The sequence below is a fragment of a genome, unplaced genomic scaffold (genome assembly GCF_019419815.1).
Source record: "Pyrus x bretschneideri cultivar Hongxiangsu unplaced genomic scaffold, Pyrus_bretschneideri_v1 Contig90, whole genome shotgun sequence".
Classification (NCBI taxonomy): domain Eukaryota; kingdom Viridiplantae; phylum Streptophyta; class Magnoliopsida; order Rosales; family Rosaceae; genus Pyrus; species Pyrus x bretschneideri.
Genome location: NW_025999832.1, coordinates 87,181 through 105,989, shown reverse-complemented (window position 1 = coordinate 105,989; position 18,809 = coordinate 87,181). Strand labels below are relative to the sequence as shown.

Below are 18,809 nucleotides of genomic sequence, written 5' to 3'. Positions count from 1 at the left end.
AAATTAAATGGGTAAAAATGGTCTCGTATTAAATCGATTTGTCTATTTTTCGAGTTGGATTTCATAGATCATTCTTGTCAACAGACAAATTAGAGAATGACAAGTGTTATTTATGTTAGTAAAGAGTTTGGCCTTGGCAGAACGATGACAAGATATTAATTGATGGAAAATTAAAAACGTTAAAAGGGAGGCATGAACAAGATGTTGGGAACTCGTACATTGCTCCTCTCCGATTTCATAAACTACATATCATTAGTTTGATTTGTTCAATCAGGGATTGGGCGCAGGTTGAGTGCATCTTCGAATCGACAACACGAATCCACTCTCATCTCCGTACTCATTTCATTTTCGGGTGCCGGATAGTAGTCCTCCCTCAGCTGCACATCCCTCAGGCTCGGGTTTCTCACGAGGAACATCATGAAATGCTCATGAGCTGTGCCGTGGATGAAAAGCTTCCGCAATGTCACGCATTCCGACAGCAGCCCCGCAGCCGGAAGCCAGAGACTCCTTTGGTTTACGTCCCGGTCTTGCGGAGGCCAGTAATCGAGTTCCGTTAGGCACAAGCTTTCAATCCCAGTCAGGAAGAACCTCTCCCAGAGGCTAAGGTCCATCTGTCCTGGCGGGGCTGTCAGTGCATAACCCACCGTGTCACCACAATCCAACTTCATCTTGGACAGGCAAGGATAGCCTGCGAGGCAGCTCAACCCGAAATCTTGCTGCGTGGGTCTGTGCCTTCCCCAGCAATCCCCTTCAACCCGAATCTGAATCTCCTCAAGATTGGGGCAATCATCGAGACCCACCGACGGCAACGGAGTCAGCAGCTCACCGACCCCAACCCAAAGCGAAAGATAATGCAGCCTCTCCCAGCTCTCACCGTACCAAAACCCATTTCCGTTTCCATTGCCATTGCCATTGCTTGGTGGCATATAGGAACACTCCCCATCCATCCCCAACTTACATTTCCTACTTCTGTTTTCGTACTCGGCTGCCCAATTCAAGTCCATGTAATCGCCACCATCATCACCATTCCGATTCACCGCAATGCCGTCACCAACATAATCATCGACATTTACTTGATCCAGATCAAAGCCATGAGCATCCTCCGGTTCCCACACGCAATCAATGTGCAGGCGCTGAATCCGATCACGAATGGGCTCCAGAGCCCGCAACGAGGCCGCGGCATCCAAATTCTTGCAACAAGAGATACTGACATCAACCAAAGTCTTCCTCAACAAACAGGCCATCGTCCTCAACCCTTTAACCGTTATTCTCTTACATCCATGGACCTCAAACTTGGCCAATTTACAACACCCTCTCGCAATCTCAATCAACCCCATGTCCGTCAAATCGGCACAGTTCTTAATCGACAGCGACTCCAGCCCGGCACATAAGGCAATGCCGTCGAGCTCGGACCCAATCGCCGAGCAAATCCCATGGAACTGGCCCAGCTTGAGCGCCCTCAGCCTGGGGCATTTGGACCCGAGCACCTCCAGCGCCAACCCACTGTCTCTCACGTTCTTACAAACATCCAGCACCAACTCTTCCAGCAGCGGAAGCCCCGAGAAGAAGTCGATTAGCGCCGCGCGCCCGACCCGTGCGTCTTCGGCGGTGAAACCGTCGTCATCTGGCTCGCCGTGGGCGTTGGCCAGCGACGTCGTATCGATCAAATGAATGACTCTGAGCTCCGGACAGTTCGTGGAGATCGATAAGAGCGCCTCCTCGCCGACGAAGCCTACGTATCTCGGATCGAACATACACGCCACCAGGAGATGTTGCAGTTTCGGACACGCCGCCGTGATGGATTTGATCTCGTTGGCCTTGAACCCCTCGGTAAACGACGTCGTCAAGAGATTGAGCTTGGTGAGAGATCGAGCCACCTTGGGATAGGATTCCAGAACCGGCGGGAGGTCCTCCGTCCAGTAGTAGAACTCTGACAAGTCGAGCTCTGAGAGCGACTGACAGGCCAAGAACAGAGGATCGAAGTCGGCGCCGAGGGGTAATTGGGGCCGTTGATGCCAGCGGACGAGCTTGACGCGGCGCAACCCCGGCCACAAATGGGAGACGATCTGGACGATACAGGGCGATCGGGAGTAGACTGTGAGTGAGGTGACGGATGGGAAGGCGTCACGGAGGCGTTGGGCAAGGAGAAGAGGGTTTGTGTTGGCGGCGGAGGGGGAGAGCAGAGTGTGGCCCCATGGGGATAAGTGTGAGAGGTCGAGCTGGGCGACTGCCGTGAAGCAAATCGGGATCCTGTGGAGGTCACGGGCGTTGCCCCGGAGCGTGAGGGATGTGCGCGTGGCCCTCTCCATGCTCAGGAACTTTTTGCACACAAGGGAGAGCGAGTTCCTGGTCCGGGTGTCGGAAACTAAGGTGATGACGGTGGAGAGTATGGGCTCCGGCAGGTCATTGATGGTGGGGGCCATGGTGCGAGGGAGGGAGGGAATGAGTGAGAGAGAGTGAGATTGAGAGAGGAGGATGGGAGGGAGGGAGGAGTTATGGCAGCTGAGGGCGGGGTTTTGTCTTTTAGCGTTAGACCCACGTGAGGACGATATATCTTTACTTACCCCACTTCTCTATGTCTTGGTTTTCGTATTTGTGTTATATTTAATATCTTACTGAGTTATGTTGTGTATTATCCGTTAAAATAAATAAGGATTACAACGTTACGTAAAAATGTTCTGTGATATGATTCTAGCAGTTACCTGTTATAAAGAAGTATATTTTAAACCAATAAATAATCAAATGAAAATCATAATACTAAAAAAGAAATTGTTATTAGTATTCCAAAAATCTCATTCTACACTCCAAACTTTTTATATTAGGAAAGAAAAATACACTTGTGAGGAGCGTATAATGAGATTTTTAGAATGCAAATAACACTGTCCAAATTAATATATACAATCACATTGTCACATTCAAAACATAAATACATCTGTTTCAAGTGTTACATACCAAAAAATAAGAGTATAAAGAGATTTTTAGAATGCAAATAACACTGTTCAAATTAATATATACAATCACATTGTCACATTCAAAACATAAATACATCTGTGTTTCAAGTGTTACATACCAAAAAATAAGAGTATAATGAAAACTACATTAACACATTACAAATTGTCAAATGTTCAAAGGATTTGCAACATGAAAGGAGCTCTATTTCAAGGTTGTGAAACTTTGCACATTTTCTTACAATAAAACCTACAATTTTCATCAATTGCCATGGGAAACGATATTGGAATTTTAACTTGATATATTTTCTTCAAGCATAATATTGATAATGTTTTTAGTAAGACTTTCCACATTAGTACTCTTCCACATAAACTAAAAACCAAACATTATAAACCGTTTAAATTATGAAAAGAAATAAAACAATATTACTAAGTTTTTTTTAGTAATTAAACTTTAAAATTATCAAAATAAATTTTCTTAAACAGGTCGAAATGAGTTACCCATATGTATACCCGTTATTAACTGATTCGTAATGAGTCATCGGATAACGATCCTATTAATTATCGTGTTGAACCGAAAATCGTTATTTTCGTGATGTTTTTGTATCGTGTCACCGTGTAGAGAGTAATACACGCGCAGTGGAAGGGGCGTGGATAAGGAAGGAAGGAAGGAAGGAATGTGGGTCTGTGGTTGTTTAGGATATGGAAGGATGGATTATGGATTATGGATTATGGATACGGAACCGAACAAGTGTGATTGTGTAGTCTGCTTTGCTGCCATCTGTTTCCGATTTTCTACAAAAATCTTCACTATTTTTGCCATGACAACGACACGACAGCAGCCACTACGATAGGATACTACAACTCTACACTCGTCTTTAACCTTTTGCCCTTTCAAGATAAAATAAATTGTTCCACAAAAAATTATGGTTGGCACGATTTGGATTACGGAATGATTTGATTTTAGCGATTTGGATTTCGGATTGATTTGGTTTTATCTTAAATAAAACTAAAAAAATATAATATCTTGATTCGGTTTAATGCGGTTTAAATTGAATTGTTTGGTTGGAACCGTTAAGGGCTGAACCCTTTTTTATCATTTTCATTTTTTTCTCGAAAAACTCTATTTGGGTCTCAATTTTTTCCTACCATCTAAGTTCATTAACAAATTAGATAAGAGCTCGTTTTGGAATGCTTTTAAAATAATTAAAAGCGTTTTTAGAGAAAATATTTTTTTATTCTAAAAGCATTTGAAGTGTTTTATATAAGAAATATCAATCATGTGCTTCTTTTAAGAAGTATAATTTACTTGTATTATTATTAAGGAATGGTTTTGAAAATATTTTCATCGAAACTGCTTTTATCTATTTTAAAAGCACTTCCAAACAAACTCTAAATTGGTTGAATTTGTTGATGTGCCACAAATAAGGCCTCTTTGATTAAAAGAAGAAAAAGAAAATGGTTTTTGATGATGCTTTTAGCACTATATGATAGGATTATGGGAGCACTTCCTGCACGGGTGACTTACTCACCCCCATTTTTGGTTAATCCATTTGTTCTACTGGTTCGTCCTCTTGGTGGTCGTGATGGCCTTGCAATGGATGTGCATCTGCTGGCTGCTGGTTCCATTACAGTCTCAAGGTTTTTTGGTTGTTGTTCAACTGGCCACTTTTGGGCCTATCTTCAGTATTTCTTTTTTTGTTGGTGAGCTTGTATTTAGGTAGTGAGCTGCCTTTTTGGAATGCATTTTTCCTTGTACTCGCCATTTTTTAATGGAAATAAATTAGTTTGACCAAAAAAAAATGAGGAAACATTTTTTTATGATAAAAGTTTGTTTACAGTAATAACCCCAAAAATTGATTACTGCTTTTCCTTTCTTCTTCTTCTTTGTTGTTTTTTCCGTTCATTTCTTCTTACTCAATTCTTAAGTCTTTAGTGCTTCTGACATAAAGCTCAATGTGCGGCGGCGTTTTTTCCAACCTTAAATCGATGTGCAAATTTCTCCCTTTTATTAATGTGACGTTCATTCTCAACAATATCGTTGACCGCGCTTTGAATCTCCCTAAGTACAAAGAGAATGAAAGAAGGAGGAAATGGAGGAACAAAAGAAAGAGAACGAGAGGAGGGAAAAATATGAAAGAGGAAAAAGATGGAGGGAGTTGTAGCAGAGGTGAGAGAGAGAGGAAGAGGGTGTATCTAGTTTTTTTTTTTTTTTTTTTTTTTTTTTAATTAATGTTTTGGTTAATCACTTTTCAATTAATGTTTTATATTTCGTATTTGTTTTTGTTTAAATCTTTACCTTTTTATTAAATTTTTGTGTCGCATCAACAAATTTGATGCATTTGTTTATTGGAAATGAACCTTAATTGTTTTGAATGAGCGAAGAAACCGAAAAAGAGAGATTCAAATTTTTGGTTTTCTCATAATTGATAAGAGAGTACCACCAGATTATTGTAGAGCAATCAAATATTCAAGTGGTACTTCTCTTATCCAGATAATATAAATATTGCCATGTGCAAGGTTCAAGGGAATTCAACCTTCAACTTCATTTTGATGGATCCTATGTTTTTTTCTATTCGAGAGTCAAACGATGCTCGTGTGTACATTTTGGTGTGAAAAGATTACTCAAATGATATTCACGTGTATATTTTAGCATCGTTTGAGTCTTTCAAGCTCAACGCAATAGCCTATGTAGAATAATTGAGGCTATTGCGCTTCATCAAGCTTTTTGGATGGCTAAGATAAGGAACTACCAAAAGTTGAGCATTGAGGGTAGACTGAAAACTTTTATTGATGGGGTTTTTGGACAGTGTACAATACCTTGGTTGCTCAAGATTATCGTACAAGACATTAAATTATGTGTAGTGCTATCCACACACTCATTTTTACTTCTTACACATCTCTCTCAATTTTTTACCGTAGAATTCAGCCCACGAGCATATAGGTGCAAACAATGCGCAATTTTGAGTTTGAACAAACAAGTTATAGACATTTTAAATTGAAAGGAAATTTCAGTATATTGAAAACTTCCATAAATAAAAGGAGAATTTAATAAATGTTTAGACTTTCTAGCAAAGGAAAATCTCTTAATTAATACTGAAATTAATATTTGCCTTTAAATTAAAATATTCAAACCAATAGGATTTTAATATAGATATTGGTTAACAAGAAATTGGAATCAAAGTTTCCATAAATTTGTGTCTGTTGTTTCATATATTGGACCTCACTACTTAGCTCATGATGTATGTAAGAGGGGAAGGTAACCCTCAATTTACTGAAACCATATAAATACCACTGTGGACGTAGCCTTAATTAGAGGTGAACCACGATACATCTTTGTGTTATTGTGTGTTTGTGTGATTTATGGTCGAATTTAAGTTTGTCCAAGATCGATCCGATTTTATGCTTCAACATTTGACGCTGTTTGTGAGAATCGACACAAAAAAGCTATGTTAGTTCTCTCCCATTTTTCATCTCACCACCGTGAACCCTCATCCCTTGAAGGGTAAAGCATGTGTTACTCATCCCTTTCAATCTTCTCTAAGATGATATGGTAATAATTGAGGCTATTGTGCTTCATCGAGCTTTTTGGATGGCTAAGATAAGGAACTACCAAAAGTTGAGCATTGAGGGTAGACTGAAAACTATTATTGATGGGGCTTTTGGACAGTGTACAATACCTTGGTTGCTCAAGATTATCGTACAAGACATTAAATTATGTGTAGTGCTATCCACATACTCATTTTTACTTCTTATACATCTCTCTCAATTTTTTGCCGTAGAATTCAGCCCACGAGCATATAGGTGCAAACAATGTGCAATTTCGAGTTTGAACAAACAAGTTATAGACATTTTAAATTGAAAGGAAATTTCAGTATATTGAAAACTTCCATAAATAAAAGGAGAATTTAATAAATGTTTGGACTTCCTAGCAAAGGAAAATCTCTTAATTAATACTGAAATTAATATTTGCCCTTAAATTAAAATATTCAAACCAATAGGATTTTAATATAGATATTGGTTAACAAGAAATTGGAATCAAAGTTTCCATAAATTTGTGTCTGTTGTTTCATATATTGGACCTCACTACTTAGCTCATGATGCATGTAAGAGGGGAAGGTAACCCTCAATTTACTGAAACCATATAAATACCACTGTGGACGTAACCTTAATTAAAGATGAACCATGATACATCTTTGTGTTATTGTGTGTTTGTGTGATTTATGGTCGAATTTAAGTTTGTCCAAGATCGATCTGATTTTACGTATCAACATTTGGCGCCGTTTATGAGAATCGACACGAAAAAGCTATGTTAGTTCTCTCCCATTTTTCATCTCACCACCGTGAACCCTCATTCCTTGAAGGGTAAAACATGTGTTACTCATGCCTTTCAATCTTCTCTAAGATGATATGGTAATAAGAGAAAATTTTCTTTCATATCTAATCGGCTCAAAATAAAAATTATTCGTCTCTACATTTATATGAAGTTTAATGGTCTTTGATTCTCTTTGTTTGATTCTAAAATTCATGTGTATTCATTATATATTTTTAAGGTATTGAGCCCTTACATGACGGGGTTGGTTCAAATTCCGTCGATGGCTAATCTAACATTTATTCTAACAAATTCTATCATTTGACAATATATATATATATATATATATATATATTAAGGAATTAATAAAAGTCACCATGTATTAACTAAACACTTTTTATGACATTTCAAAAGTCAATGAAAGACTTGTAGTATTCAGGTATGACGTTTTGCAAGCCTACAAAAATCTAAGTGTATTAAAAATATTTATTGATTTGAAGGATTTTCAAAAGTTAAGGACTTTGAGTGCTTTTACAGTAAGGTTTTTGTCATATCAAATCTGTTGGAACCAATTTTGCGCACATATGTGGATGGCGATGATAACTGATCAAAACTTCATATGAACACAAATGAGAAGTGAATGAGGTTGATTGGAGGGTGTAACTGAATTCGTAATGGACTACCAACATATCTCCAAGAAGGATAATCAAATCATAGATGTAGCTCTAGAGAAGGAGTGGTGTGAAGTGGGCTACGTTGAGAACCATCCTAAACTAGTAAGTTTATGATGAGGCGTGTAGGAGAGATGAATCTCTATGAAATATGTCTAATATGTAGATGGCGGCGTTTAGAAGATATGGGCGATGTCTCGTAGAGCGTAAGTATGTTGATGTATCAGATGATTAAAGAGATCCCTTGGTAGATGCTCAAGCTAGGGCATTTGTATTAAAGAAAGTAATCCTTAATGATTGACAGAGTATCTGGGAAGGAATCTAGGATAAATGATTAAGGGCTGGTTTGGTATTGCTGTGCTTAAAAAAAAAACTATTTTTGTTGTACTATGAGAATAATCAGCTGTGAAATAAAGCAGCAGAGTGTTTGGTAAACATTTTTGTAAAAGTGCTTTTGAAAAAAAACAAAAATACTATTATAGTATTTGATAAACTTTTATGTAAAACAGATGTGAAAAAAAAGCTGATTTTTCAAAGTTGGGTTTTGCAACTTTGAGTTTTTGGCTTTTTTTCACCCAAAACTGTGAAAAAAAGCTAAAACTGAATGTTTACCAAACATAAAAAAGCTCTCAAATTTTTTTGATAACCACTTTTTTCAAAATCACATCAGTACCAAACTAGGGCTAAGTCCTCCTAATATTATGGCTATGTTGCCTAATCTCTAGATATCATAACTTGATATGAATTAGGGTCTCCTTCTAGGGAGACAAGTAATATCCATATGGGCGTAAGTCTAGATTGACTGACTAAGAATGTCTGACTACGCTTGGTCTTTTGACTAGTCACATTGTCAGAGTAGCCTGACTACTTTGATCTGGCTAGCTTGCTCCGATATGACCAACTTATTTCGATTTTGGCTAAGCTCATGAGAGTATCTTACTTCGATATGACTAAACTTCTTGTTTTGATTCAAATCGTCTGATCGTCTAAGTGCCATGTGTTGTGGGAATTCCAGTCATTTTCACCACCCGAGGTGCCAAATGTTAGGGGCCCAAAAATGTTGGTCCCACAAAATCCAACATCTACCCAAAGATTTTGATGGATTTCATTTTTTCACTTTTGATAATATAATGACTATACTTCCACCACCATGTCACCACCCACTACCTTACTATGACCATCCCTCCACCCCCACAGCCACCTTTACCCCCACACCACGCCGACAACTACCACATTACCATGAAAATCATGACATCACCATCACCCCCAACATCTTCTCACCATTAGCATCACCATACCGTAACCTCTCACGACTAACTTTTTGTTGTTGTCATTGGCACTACCATGACCACCATCGACACCACATTCATCATGACCGACGCCACCTGTACCACCCCATCACTACCGCCCCATGCCTACTCCACCACCCCAACACCACACCGCCACCAATATTTCCACCCTTATTATAATCATTATCGCCACCAAAGACACCACCTTTACTACCACAATATAACCAAAAATCACCTGCGACACTTCCTCCATCTCATACGACCACTTTGTCATAGTCACAATCACTATTTCAAATAATGAAAATATAAAAATAACAATGCTTATAAATTGATCATTAAAAAGTCTACAACAATCCACATAATTGTATTAAAATTCATGATAAATTCTCACAAACTTCATCAAAATCTATATAGAATTCAATCAAAATCCCCATGAATTCTATAGAAGTTAAGTAAACTCACTCAAAATCAATGTATAGCTCTTCAAAAATTCATCAAGCTCTATATAATAAATAGTGAAGTTTATTGGTCTTTAACTATCACATGATGACTTAGTGGTTAATGACGAATTTTAGGCCTGTATTTCACACGGACATCCTAGGTTCGATTCTTGGTGTTGGTGAATCGCATGATGGTGGCCATAGGAAGACTGAGTCTTCTTGGCTTTCGGAATGGTAGACTGTTGTGTTGAAGCCACCACCTGGTCTCCTTTTAATATATATATATATATATATATATATATATATAGTTTATTGGTGTTTCTTGCCTAGGGGTGTGCTATCCACACACCCCATTTTACTTCTCACACACCTTTTCTTAATTTCTGTCTATTGATCTTTCTCAATTCATCTGATCCGACGATCGAAAATTAGCCACCACGTGGTCTCCTTTTTAATATATATATATATATATATATATATATATATATATATGGTTTATTGGTGTTTATTGCCTAGGGGTGTTCTATTCACATATCCCATTTTACTTCTCACACATCTTTTGTTAATTTCTGTCTATTGACCTTTTTCAATTCATCTAATCCGACGGCCGAAGATTGAGAGATGTGTAATAAGTAAAAAAAAGAATGTGTATATCACTTCCCTATTGCCTATTCGTGAAAGTGGGAAATAATTAAGGTAAGCAAAATTGTAACAAAATATTGTTTGTTGGTTTGTATGTTGTTTGGGAGAGAAATTAACGAAAACAAAACGCGTTAAGTGAGTGAGTCAGCAGAAAATGAGATTGACCGAAATAATGGATGGGGATCATCACTACCACCAAATGTAGAAACAGTCCTCGCACCATGTGACGAGATTTCCTCCCTCCCTCTTCTCCCACCCCTCGTACCATTTTAAACCCTATACTCCTCCTCCTCCTCTCTCTCTCTCTCTCTCTCTCTCTCTCTCTCTCTCTCTAAGATTCGCGTTCTTCTCTCTCTAGATTTTCATCCATCTAGATCGCTTTCAGGTACGAATTCTCGAGTGTTTTTTTTTTTTTTTTTTTTTTTTGAATTTTTAGTTCTTTCTCTTAAAATTTGAATTGCATTTCTAACTTCCGCGACTTTTATTGCTTCTCATTCCCTAAATTTAAATGATGAATGTTGATCAAATTACAACTGCATTTGTTACAGATATGAAAAGAAATGTATAATTAAGTAATGTTAGGTTAAGGAATTGTATCTCTCAATCAGTATCTCAGTTTTTTGGTTGAAGAATTTTCACCTAATTTCTCGTTTCTTTGATTGTTCAATGTTTTTATCATCTTGAATCATATTCTTCAGTTAATATTATATATATTTAGGTCGAAATTCAGAAGATTAATTGAGGTGAATGTTAAATAATAAAGTTTGATTATTACTGTCAGCATTTTTGTTGAACTTTTTGAGGAAATTGAGGTGAATGTTAAATGTGTAGTTTTAGTTGATCGAGGTGTCTTACAAAGAACTATGGACCTACTTGGAACTGATATTGAACCCTTAGTGCAATAATCCTCCTTATTACAATAAGAGTTCAAAATGTGGTATGTAAATGTTTAGACGATTGCTGCGTATGAATTTGGGAGATCATAGCATACTTGTTTGTGCCAATGAATTAGTCTACAACCTTTCCGATTCACTGTTGTTTTATATTCTAACTAATTGGATTGTCGCTGTACCTGAGTTTTAACCTTGGTGTATATTTGTTACAGTTGAAATTATATTAAACGAGTATTTTCTCTTGTTTAATTGTGGTTGCAACTTGTGGGCTTATAGTATATTCATTGCGTGTAAACTCATTGGGCGTTGGCTGATGACTTGAAAGTAACTAGTATGCTCTTGCAGTTTGTATTTCAGGGTGGTGTGACGACGTTATTTTTGGGGATGGAGGACGGCAAAGAGCAACGGGTGGATGAGGGGTCTGAAAATTCTTCCCCACAGGAGGTTGTGTTCCATACGTTATTGTTAAGAACCTTATTTACTTCTGTAGAAATGTGTAGGGAAAAATTATTTGAATCAAATTCTTTGTACTGCTATAGAGGATTGACCCAAGTTTTTATTTCTCTCTGTTAGGAGGAAGTTTTAAAGAAAAAGTATGGTGGAATCATTCCAAAAAAACCACCACTAATTTCGAAGGTGATATTTGAATTTGATATTTGTCACGTCTTGTTCGAATTATATGCTAGTTTGTACCGTGTTTCATCTATGAATGCTTATTGATCTCAGGACCATGAACGTGCTTATTTTGATTCTGCTGATTGGGCACTTGGAAAGGTAGTCCTCTTAACACTGAATATTACCCTGTTACAGTATTTGCAACAAATAATTATTTCAAAGTATCAAAATAATTATTATGTTAGTTATTTCATATCATTTGATGCTTTTTGGATAACAGCAAGGGGTTGAGAAGCCAAAGGGACCACTTGAAGCCCTTCGGCCAAAACTACAGGTATTTGCCATTTTCTAAAGTGGTTGTGTCACCTTTTCTTTCTGATGTGGCTGTCTTAAATATTTTCAATTAATACTTTCTGTTAGATGAGAGTTTTTGGCCACGTTGAATGTTGAGAACTCCGCATTTAAAAAAGTTACTTGCTGTGATGTCAACTAGTGGGAAAGGGCTTTGTTGTTGTTGTTGTCATTGTTTGTGATGTCAACTAGTTGAGTTCTGTTTGCTGATTATGGTGCTAAAAAGCAGTTGAAATTACTTGAGTATATTATTGGTAGTTTGGTTGAAAGACAATGTTGCTCCGAAGTCTTGACCAGGCCACAATATCAGGCTTTTAGATGAGATGGCAAACTTGTACGGGTTCACGGCAAGACAATGATGTTCAAAAAATTCATGACATATTGTTTGAAATGTGATGTAACAGAAGAATTTCTTTCTCTTTGAGAAGTATTGGATATAAATAGCACATATGCCAAGTATTTGCATCTTAAGTATAATCTTGCCGGAGTAAAGGATGCTAAAGTTGGAACGAATCCTTAATGGATAAATAGGAAAAAAAAAAAAAAAATCAAGTAGCTAAACAGGAAAAATTTACCTTCTGTTTTTGGTACATCAATATTCATATTTTTCAATTCATGTTAATCTGCTCTCCTCCCCTCCCCTCCTTCCATGCATTAGAGGTTTCAAGGAATAAAAACAAGATAATTTACACTTTCCATTGTTCTCCTTGGTTATTTTATCGCTGTTATAATACTCTTTTTTTTTTCATGCTTCAGCCCACACAGCAGCAAACACGATACAGAAAGTCTCCTTGTGCTCCAGCAGATGGTGAAGGTATTGCTAATCATTACAACTCTGCAAAGCCATTTCTGCAAATTAATTATTCTTTCCATATTTTCTCCCTAACATTTAAGAAAATAAAAAGAACAGAAAAGCCATTTACCTTGTTATACTACTTTATGTAGATCGAGGAAGTGCCGCTTCTGAGGATACAGCTGCCACTGAATGAAGGAGCTTTTGGTGTTTTGATCTTGTGAGAACCTCTGACTGTTATTGTGTTACCTACATTGATGGGTAATATTCTGTCCTGACAACAAACTTGGTGAACATGCATTGCACCAACATTACTGCAGTTGAAACTAAGCCGTAACTTCTGGTGTTCCAAGTTTTGATGTGGGACGTTATTTTCTTATTAACAATGATAGAGCAACTTACGAAATTCAAAAACCTAAACAAATTATTCACTTTTTCAGCATCTTCTTTCTGCTCTACATGCAATTCTTGGGTGTCACCGGTTTTGTACAACCATGTCGTTCTCTCTCATCACACATATGGTTGTATACCATAATGACTAAGGCAGATTTCCTCCTTTTCTGCATTTTTTTGTTATGAAGTAATTTCTACACCTCGTTTACCCTCATGCACTCCCTTTTTTCTCGCTTTAGTATCGACTTGAGTCAATCAAAGCAGAATCAACGGACATAAACCAACTGAAGAGTGCAAGAGGACAAAAGGGGAGCGAAAATCACTTCTGCGTCTGTTTCTTTTTTCTTGTTTTCACTAACTAGGCAGTTTCATAGTTGTCAACAAATAGGGATAGGGGCAGCCCCTTAATGTAATCTTGGGAAGTTAGCCGTTTTAGTGTTGCGGATATTGACATGAATGACAGAGGCTATATTGGTTAGGAGTACATTACGAAAACTAATATGGTTATGATTAGCAAGAGTGCTTGCTTGCGCAGTGCTGCGAGTTTTACATATATTCGATAGGCAAGACCATTTTGCATACATGTGAAAATCTACTTACAACCTATTTACATTAAGAACCATGGCATAGAATAATTTGTCCTCTTATAGAAATCATGACATAGTTTGTAATGAATTGGTGATAAGCTCTCTTATGTTGTTAGTTGTTTTTGTATGTATAGTGAAAGTGAGGACTTGAAGCATGACCAAATTAACAATTCTTTTTACAATCATAAATTTCCTTGGTGATCACATTCAGGCTTCATGACATACCATACCCAGAGTGTCCACTTGGACATTGGAGTTGTGTTGGCCGATACTTAGAAGGTGACCAAGTCATAAAGTGACGGTGATGTGGAAAGTGCTATTAATTTAAAACTTAAAGCAACTAATCCTAGAGTGCGCATGTGAGCGGGTTGAACCCTTAATTGCAGTATTAAAGTAAAGAATGATTATACCGGAAGGGGAAACCTCATACATATGAGTGATTGTTAGAAATCCTCGTCACAAAAGCATTGCTACTAAGTCCTTGTGGGGAGAAAAACAAAAGTGTGCCTATAAAAATAAAGTTTTGTAAAACGTTTTCAAAAAGTGTAACTCTTCGCATATATCTGTGTCGTTGTATTGATCTCTACAAGAGATAGATTGCCTTCATAGTTGAGCAACTTGACATGAACCCGAATTGATTGCCTAGGACCTGTGTCTCTTGCCTCATTCTATGCTCAATTACTCTCTCAAAGCTTCATTCTATGACTAGTAACTTAATACCCCTATAATTCATGCAATTTTGCACATCGCTGTTGCCCTATTCTTGTATATATGTACCAAAGTGCTTTTTTGCCACTCATTTGGCAACTTCTACTTTTTCAAAATCTTACTGAAAAAGTTTGTGAGCTATATTATATCTATCTCTTCGAAGACCTTCTATACTTCGGTCGGTATGTCGTCAGACGCACTGCTTTCCTATGCTTCAAGTTTTTCAAAGCTACAACCACTTCCTTTTTCTTGATTCGACAGTAGAAAGAGCAATTTTCATACTCTTCCTAGTTACTCAGCTCACCCAAAGCAAAGGTTATGAAAATAAGTTATCCATCTGTCTTTTATTGCGTTATTCGTAGCTAGAACATTTTCATTCTCGTCCTTGATGTACCTTGGTTCAAGTCTCTTGTCTTCCTTTCCCTTGCTCTAGCCAGTTTATAGATATTAAACTCTTCTTCTTTGGTATCTAATCGCTTACACAATATCTTCAAAAGCTGCTAGCTTTGATTCTCTCATGGTTCTCTTTGTCTCCTTCTTCGCCATTTTATATGTCTCACAATTTTCATCAGTTCTATCATGTATAAGGCTTTACAACATTGATCCGTAGCTTTAACCTTTTCATGTACCTCCTCCTTCCACGACCAAGATTCCTCATTAAAAAGAAATCTATTTGTGTTTTTGATGACCCACTCTTGTAGGGGATAACATGATCTTCTCTAAGAAGGTATTGGCGAAAAAGAGATCTTATGCCATTGCAAAATCCAAAATGGCTTCTCCCTCCTCGTTTCTCTCTCAAAACCATGGGCACCATGGGAACCTCTAACTTTGCTCATAATCTTCCCAAAATTTGTTCTTAGGCTCCTATCCAACCCACTGCACGTACACTAATCAGATTGACAAGTTCTTGTCCTGTCACAATCTTGATTGCTATAATTTATCCTCAATCCTCTTAATATCTACAACATCTTTTGTTAGAGTTATCCACGGTGGTGCCAACATCATTTCTTGGTCTATTTGTCCTGAATACAAAAGCTTAAAACTTGAGTTTTCAAGATCCTTTGCCCTTAAGCTAAAATCATGTATTGTAAATCTTCCATATAGAGTGAAATTGAAACAAAAACACCATCTCTGTGGACGTAGCCAAATTGATGAACCACTTAAATCTTGTGTGTATGCATTCACATTTTGAGATAGTTGTCAAGTAAAGCACTCATACTCAACGATCAAATCTTCATCAGTACACCCAAAACCAGATCAAAATGAAGTAATGATATGAAATACCATTAATAGACAACTAGAAACAACTAGAGTTTTATACCCCAAATGATCAAGGCATCCAACATAGTCTGTCTCGATCACCTCACTAGTCTCGGAAACGCCACCACCAAGAAGCAACAACTGCTACGCTTGGCGAGTCACACTCACCAATGGGAGCTATGGCGAATGACGACGATGTTGGGGTTAAGACTCGTGCAACCGAGCAAGCTATATTCCAACATAATTGCTCTACGAAATTTTAAATGGGGTTATGCATCAATATCACCTAGAGAGAGATAAAGTAAAATGGTAAAGTAATATTTCTCAATTATATTGTTGTGTGTTATCAGTACTTTGTTATTGATAATATAGTATAATTTTGGCTACTAACTATTTTGATTAGTATTGCAGATTCTATATAGAGCATGTAATTATTGATACATGGTATATACATGAGCATTCATGCGAAGTAAGAAAAAGAGTTGTGCTGCGTTATGTGCTCACTTGTGTAAAGTGTTTGAGTTGTGAGGATATTCAAGGATTGAAGTTTTCCTTAAATGAAAAAATTATTACATTCTAACTATTATTTAATTGGTAGTTTTTGTTGTGAATTAATTTGTGCACTATTGTTATTTTGCTGCGTATTTGATAAATTTTATATAAGATTTTGTTATATGATGTATGGTGTAATCATTACAAATTATTTATTTTCCATCATTTCTTGGTTGTAGAATTTATTTCTACAGCTAAGATATGACTCACATCCTAACTCGTGAATGATCCTTATTTACGGATCGAGGTGTGACAAATGGTATCAGAGCTTAGGGATTAAATATCTAGGATAAAATGTTTGTCAATAGACTCTAATTTTACATTCTGTGTAATGATTTCGAAAGTATTACGTTTGATTTTTATAGAGTAAGTTGGGATGGGACTTACGCCTAGATGGGTAGTTTCTTGTGAGCTAGACTTCGCTTTTGCACTGCAAAGATAAGGAAAGGGTGATCCATTTCTTTTGGAATTTGAGTTTTGTTTCACAAAAACTTGAAAGTGTTTTAACGGTGTCTCTTGATTTAAGTATGCTTATTTGTTTGATGATTTTATACATATAATAACTATTGCAATTTATTCCGACTATATAATATTTGTTAGTAAGTTCATATACAATTTTGATGCTGAAACAAATTTGGATGTAATTCATTCATACTCACAAAGGAAAAAAACGAAAATGGTCAATGCGAAGTGAAATTCTCATTCCTACACGAATTGGTAATGTCGATAATAATTCTCATTCCTATACAATTACAGGTTGTGTGATGAGCTAGTTACATCTCATTCCTACATAGTTTTGGACTATGTGATGAGATAAAATTTTAAATGGTGTCTGATGAGAATATAAGAATCTAATTAGTAAGGTGATTGGTGAGTTACATTTCTGATTTACTTAACCATCAATGTTTCTATATTGATTTCATTATTATGTGATTTTCAGCTAAAGACTAATTTTGTTTTCCTATCATGTTCAATTAGAGGTGTTATGCTAGAGTTGGAAGGCCTAAATTGGAGAAGTGCAATCCACTTTATATGGAAGGGTAGTCTCCATGCAACCACTCGAACTAAACACTTCATTAATGTTCTACAACTATTATTATAATATTTGATATATATTTTTCTATGTCTTTTTAGATTTATTTACCTTACTCATACAACGGTTAAGGTCTTACAAATTTCAAGGATGAAATTTATTTTAAAGATTTGCATTGGGGTGGTGTGGGGGGTTGAAGGGGAGGTGGGGGTGGGCTGGGATGGGATGGGATGGGTGTGGGATGGGACGAGGTTGCGGGGAGGGATGGGTTTCAGGCTCTTTTTTTTATTTTTATTTTATTTTTATTTTATTTTATAAATAATAATAACAATAATAATTTTAATATTTTAAATTTTTTATGAAATGTTTAGCCACATGGCAAAAATGTGGCAGCCACATCAGCATAAATGGGGACCACATATTTGCCATGTCATCACTTAACAATTAACTTAACAGATTTTCTAACAAATGTATGAAATTGAAATAAAATAATAAGTAAATATATGAAATTGAAATGTTTTAAAGATGTTGTAAGGAATTGAAATTGACCCCAAACCTGAGGGGGTAAAATGTAATTTACCCTTGAAAAATAAAGGTTATTTATGTGACAGCCAATCCTAGATTATTCGTACCGTAGGTGTGAAATGATGTTTTTGTCCCTAGTGATTATGTTTCGTTGTGTGGTTGTTTTGGGGTTATGGTAGGTTGCATCTGGACCACACACACACACCCACACTTTCATCCTCATCTTCTGCCTTGTCCTGTGTCTCTCTCTCTTTCTCTTCTACGTTTTTCGTACGGACAATAACCAAGGCACTCAAAAACGTTACGGATCAAAGTAGAGAACTATACCTTTGTGTTCATGAGGTTCTTACGAGTTCAACCTGATGTGAGAATTACTTGACACTCAAATTAAACCCTCGTTTGACAATTGTAGTAGAATGGATAAGTGAGGGATCGTTCTAGACCGGGGATTAGGAGGGCTTGCTAAAACCTTCTAAATTGACTTAAGAACGTAAAAACAATATAAAACACTAAACTAGACTCAAAGAATGCAAAACTAAAATTTAAAACATTAAGACAAACCAAAAGACTCAAAACTAATTTTGGACGAATTTAAGATTATGGCTTGATTCAAAATACTTTAAAACATAAACTAAACAGATTCTAAGCACTAAAGAACAAGAAAGTAAAAGGGGGGGAAAAAGTTTTGATTTGACGAAAATTGAAATAACAAAACAAAGTAACAAACTAAGCGGAATGTAAATATGAATTTGTGATGGAATGAATGGAATGAAGGCTAGCTAAGGGGTTCTTCTCCA

At 36.8% G+C, this 18,809-nt stretch overlaps 2 protein-coding genes across 2 annotated transcripts; one reads left to right on the top strand and one right to left on the bottom strand.

Moving 5' to 3' along the window:
• Positions 1-89: 89 nt before the first annotated feature.
• Positions 90-2,438, bottom strand: LOC103959883 (F-box/LRR-repeat MAX2 homolog A). The gene has a single exon (XM_018650540.2). It carries the CDS (start codon positions 2,421-2,423, stop codon positions 267-269), a length of 2,157 nt encoding a protein of 718 aa, XP_018506056.2. The 5' UTR covers positions 2,424-2,438; the 3' UTR covers positions 90-266.
• Positions 2,439-10,520: 8,082 nt separating this feature from the next.
• On the top strand, positions 10,521-13,393 carry LOC103965017. Its single transcript, XM_009378036.3, has 7 exons — positions 10,521-10,687; positions 11,541-11,639; positions 11,769-11,831; positions 11,922-11,969; positions 12,091-12,144; positions 12,918-12,975; positions 13,107-13,393. Exons 2-7 carry the CDS (start codon positions 11,580-11,582, stop codon positions 13,148-13,150), a joined length of 327 nt encoding a protein of 108 aa, XP_009376311.1. The 5' UTR covers positions 10,521-10,687; positions 11,541-11,579; the 3' UTR covers positions 13,151-13,393.
• Positions 13,394-18,809: the final 5,416 nt, after the last annotated feature.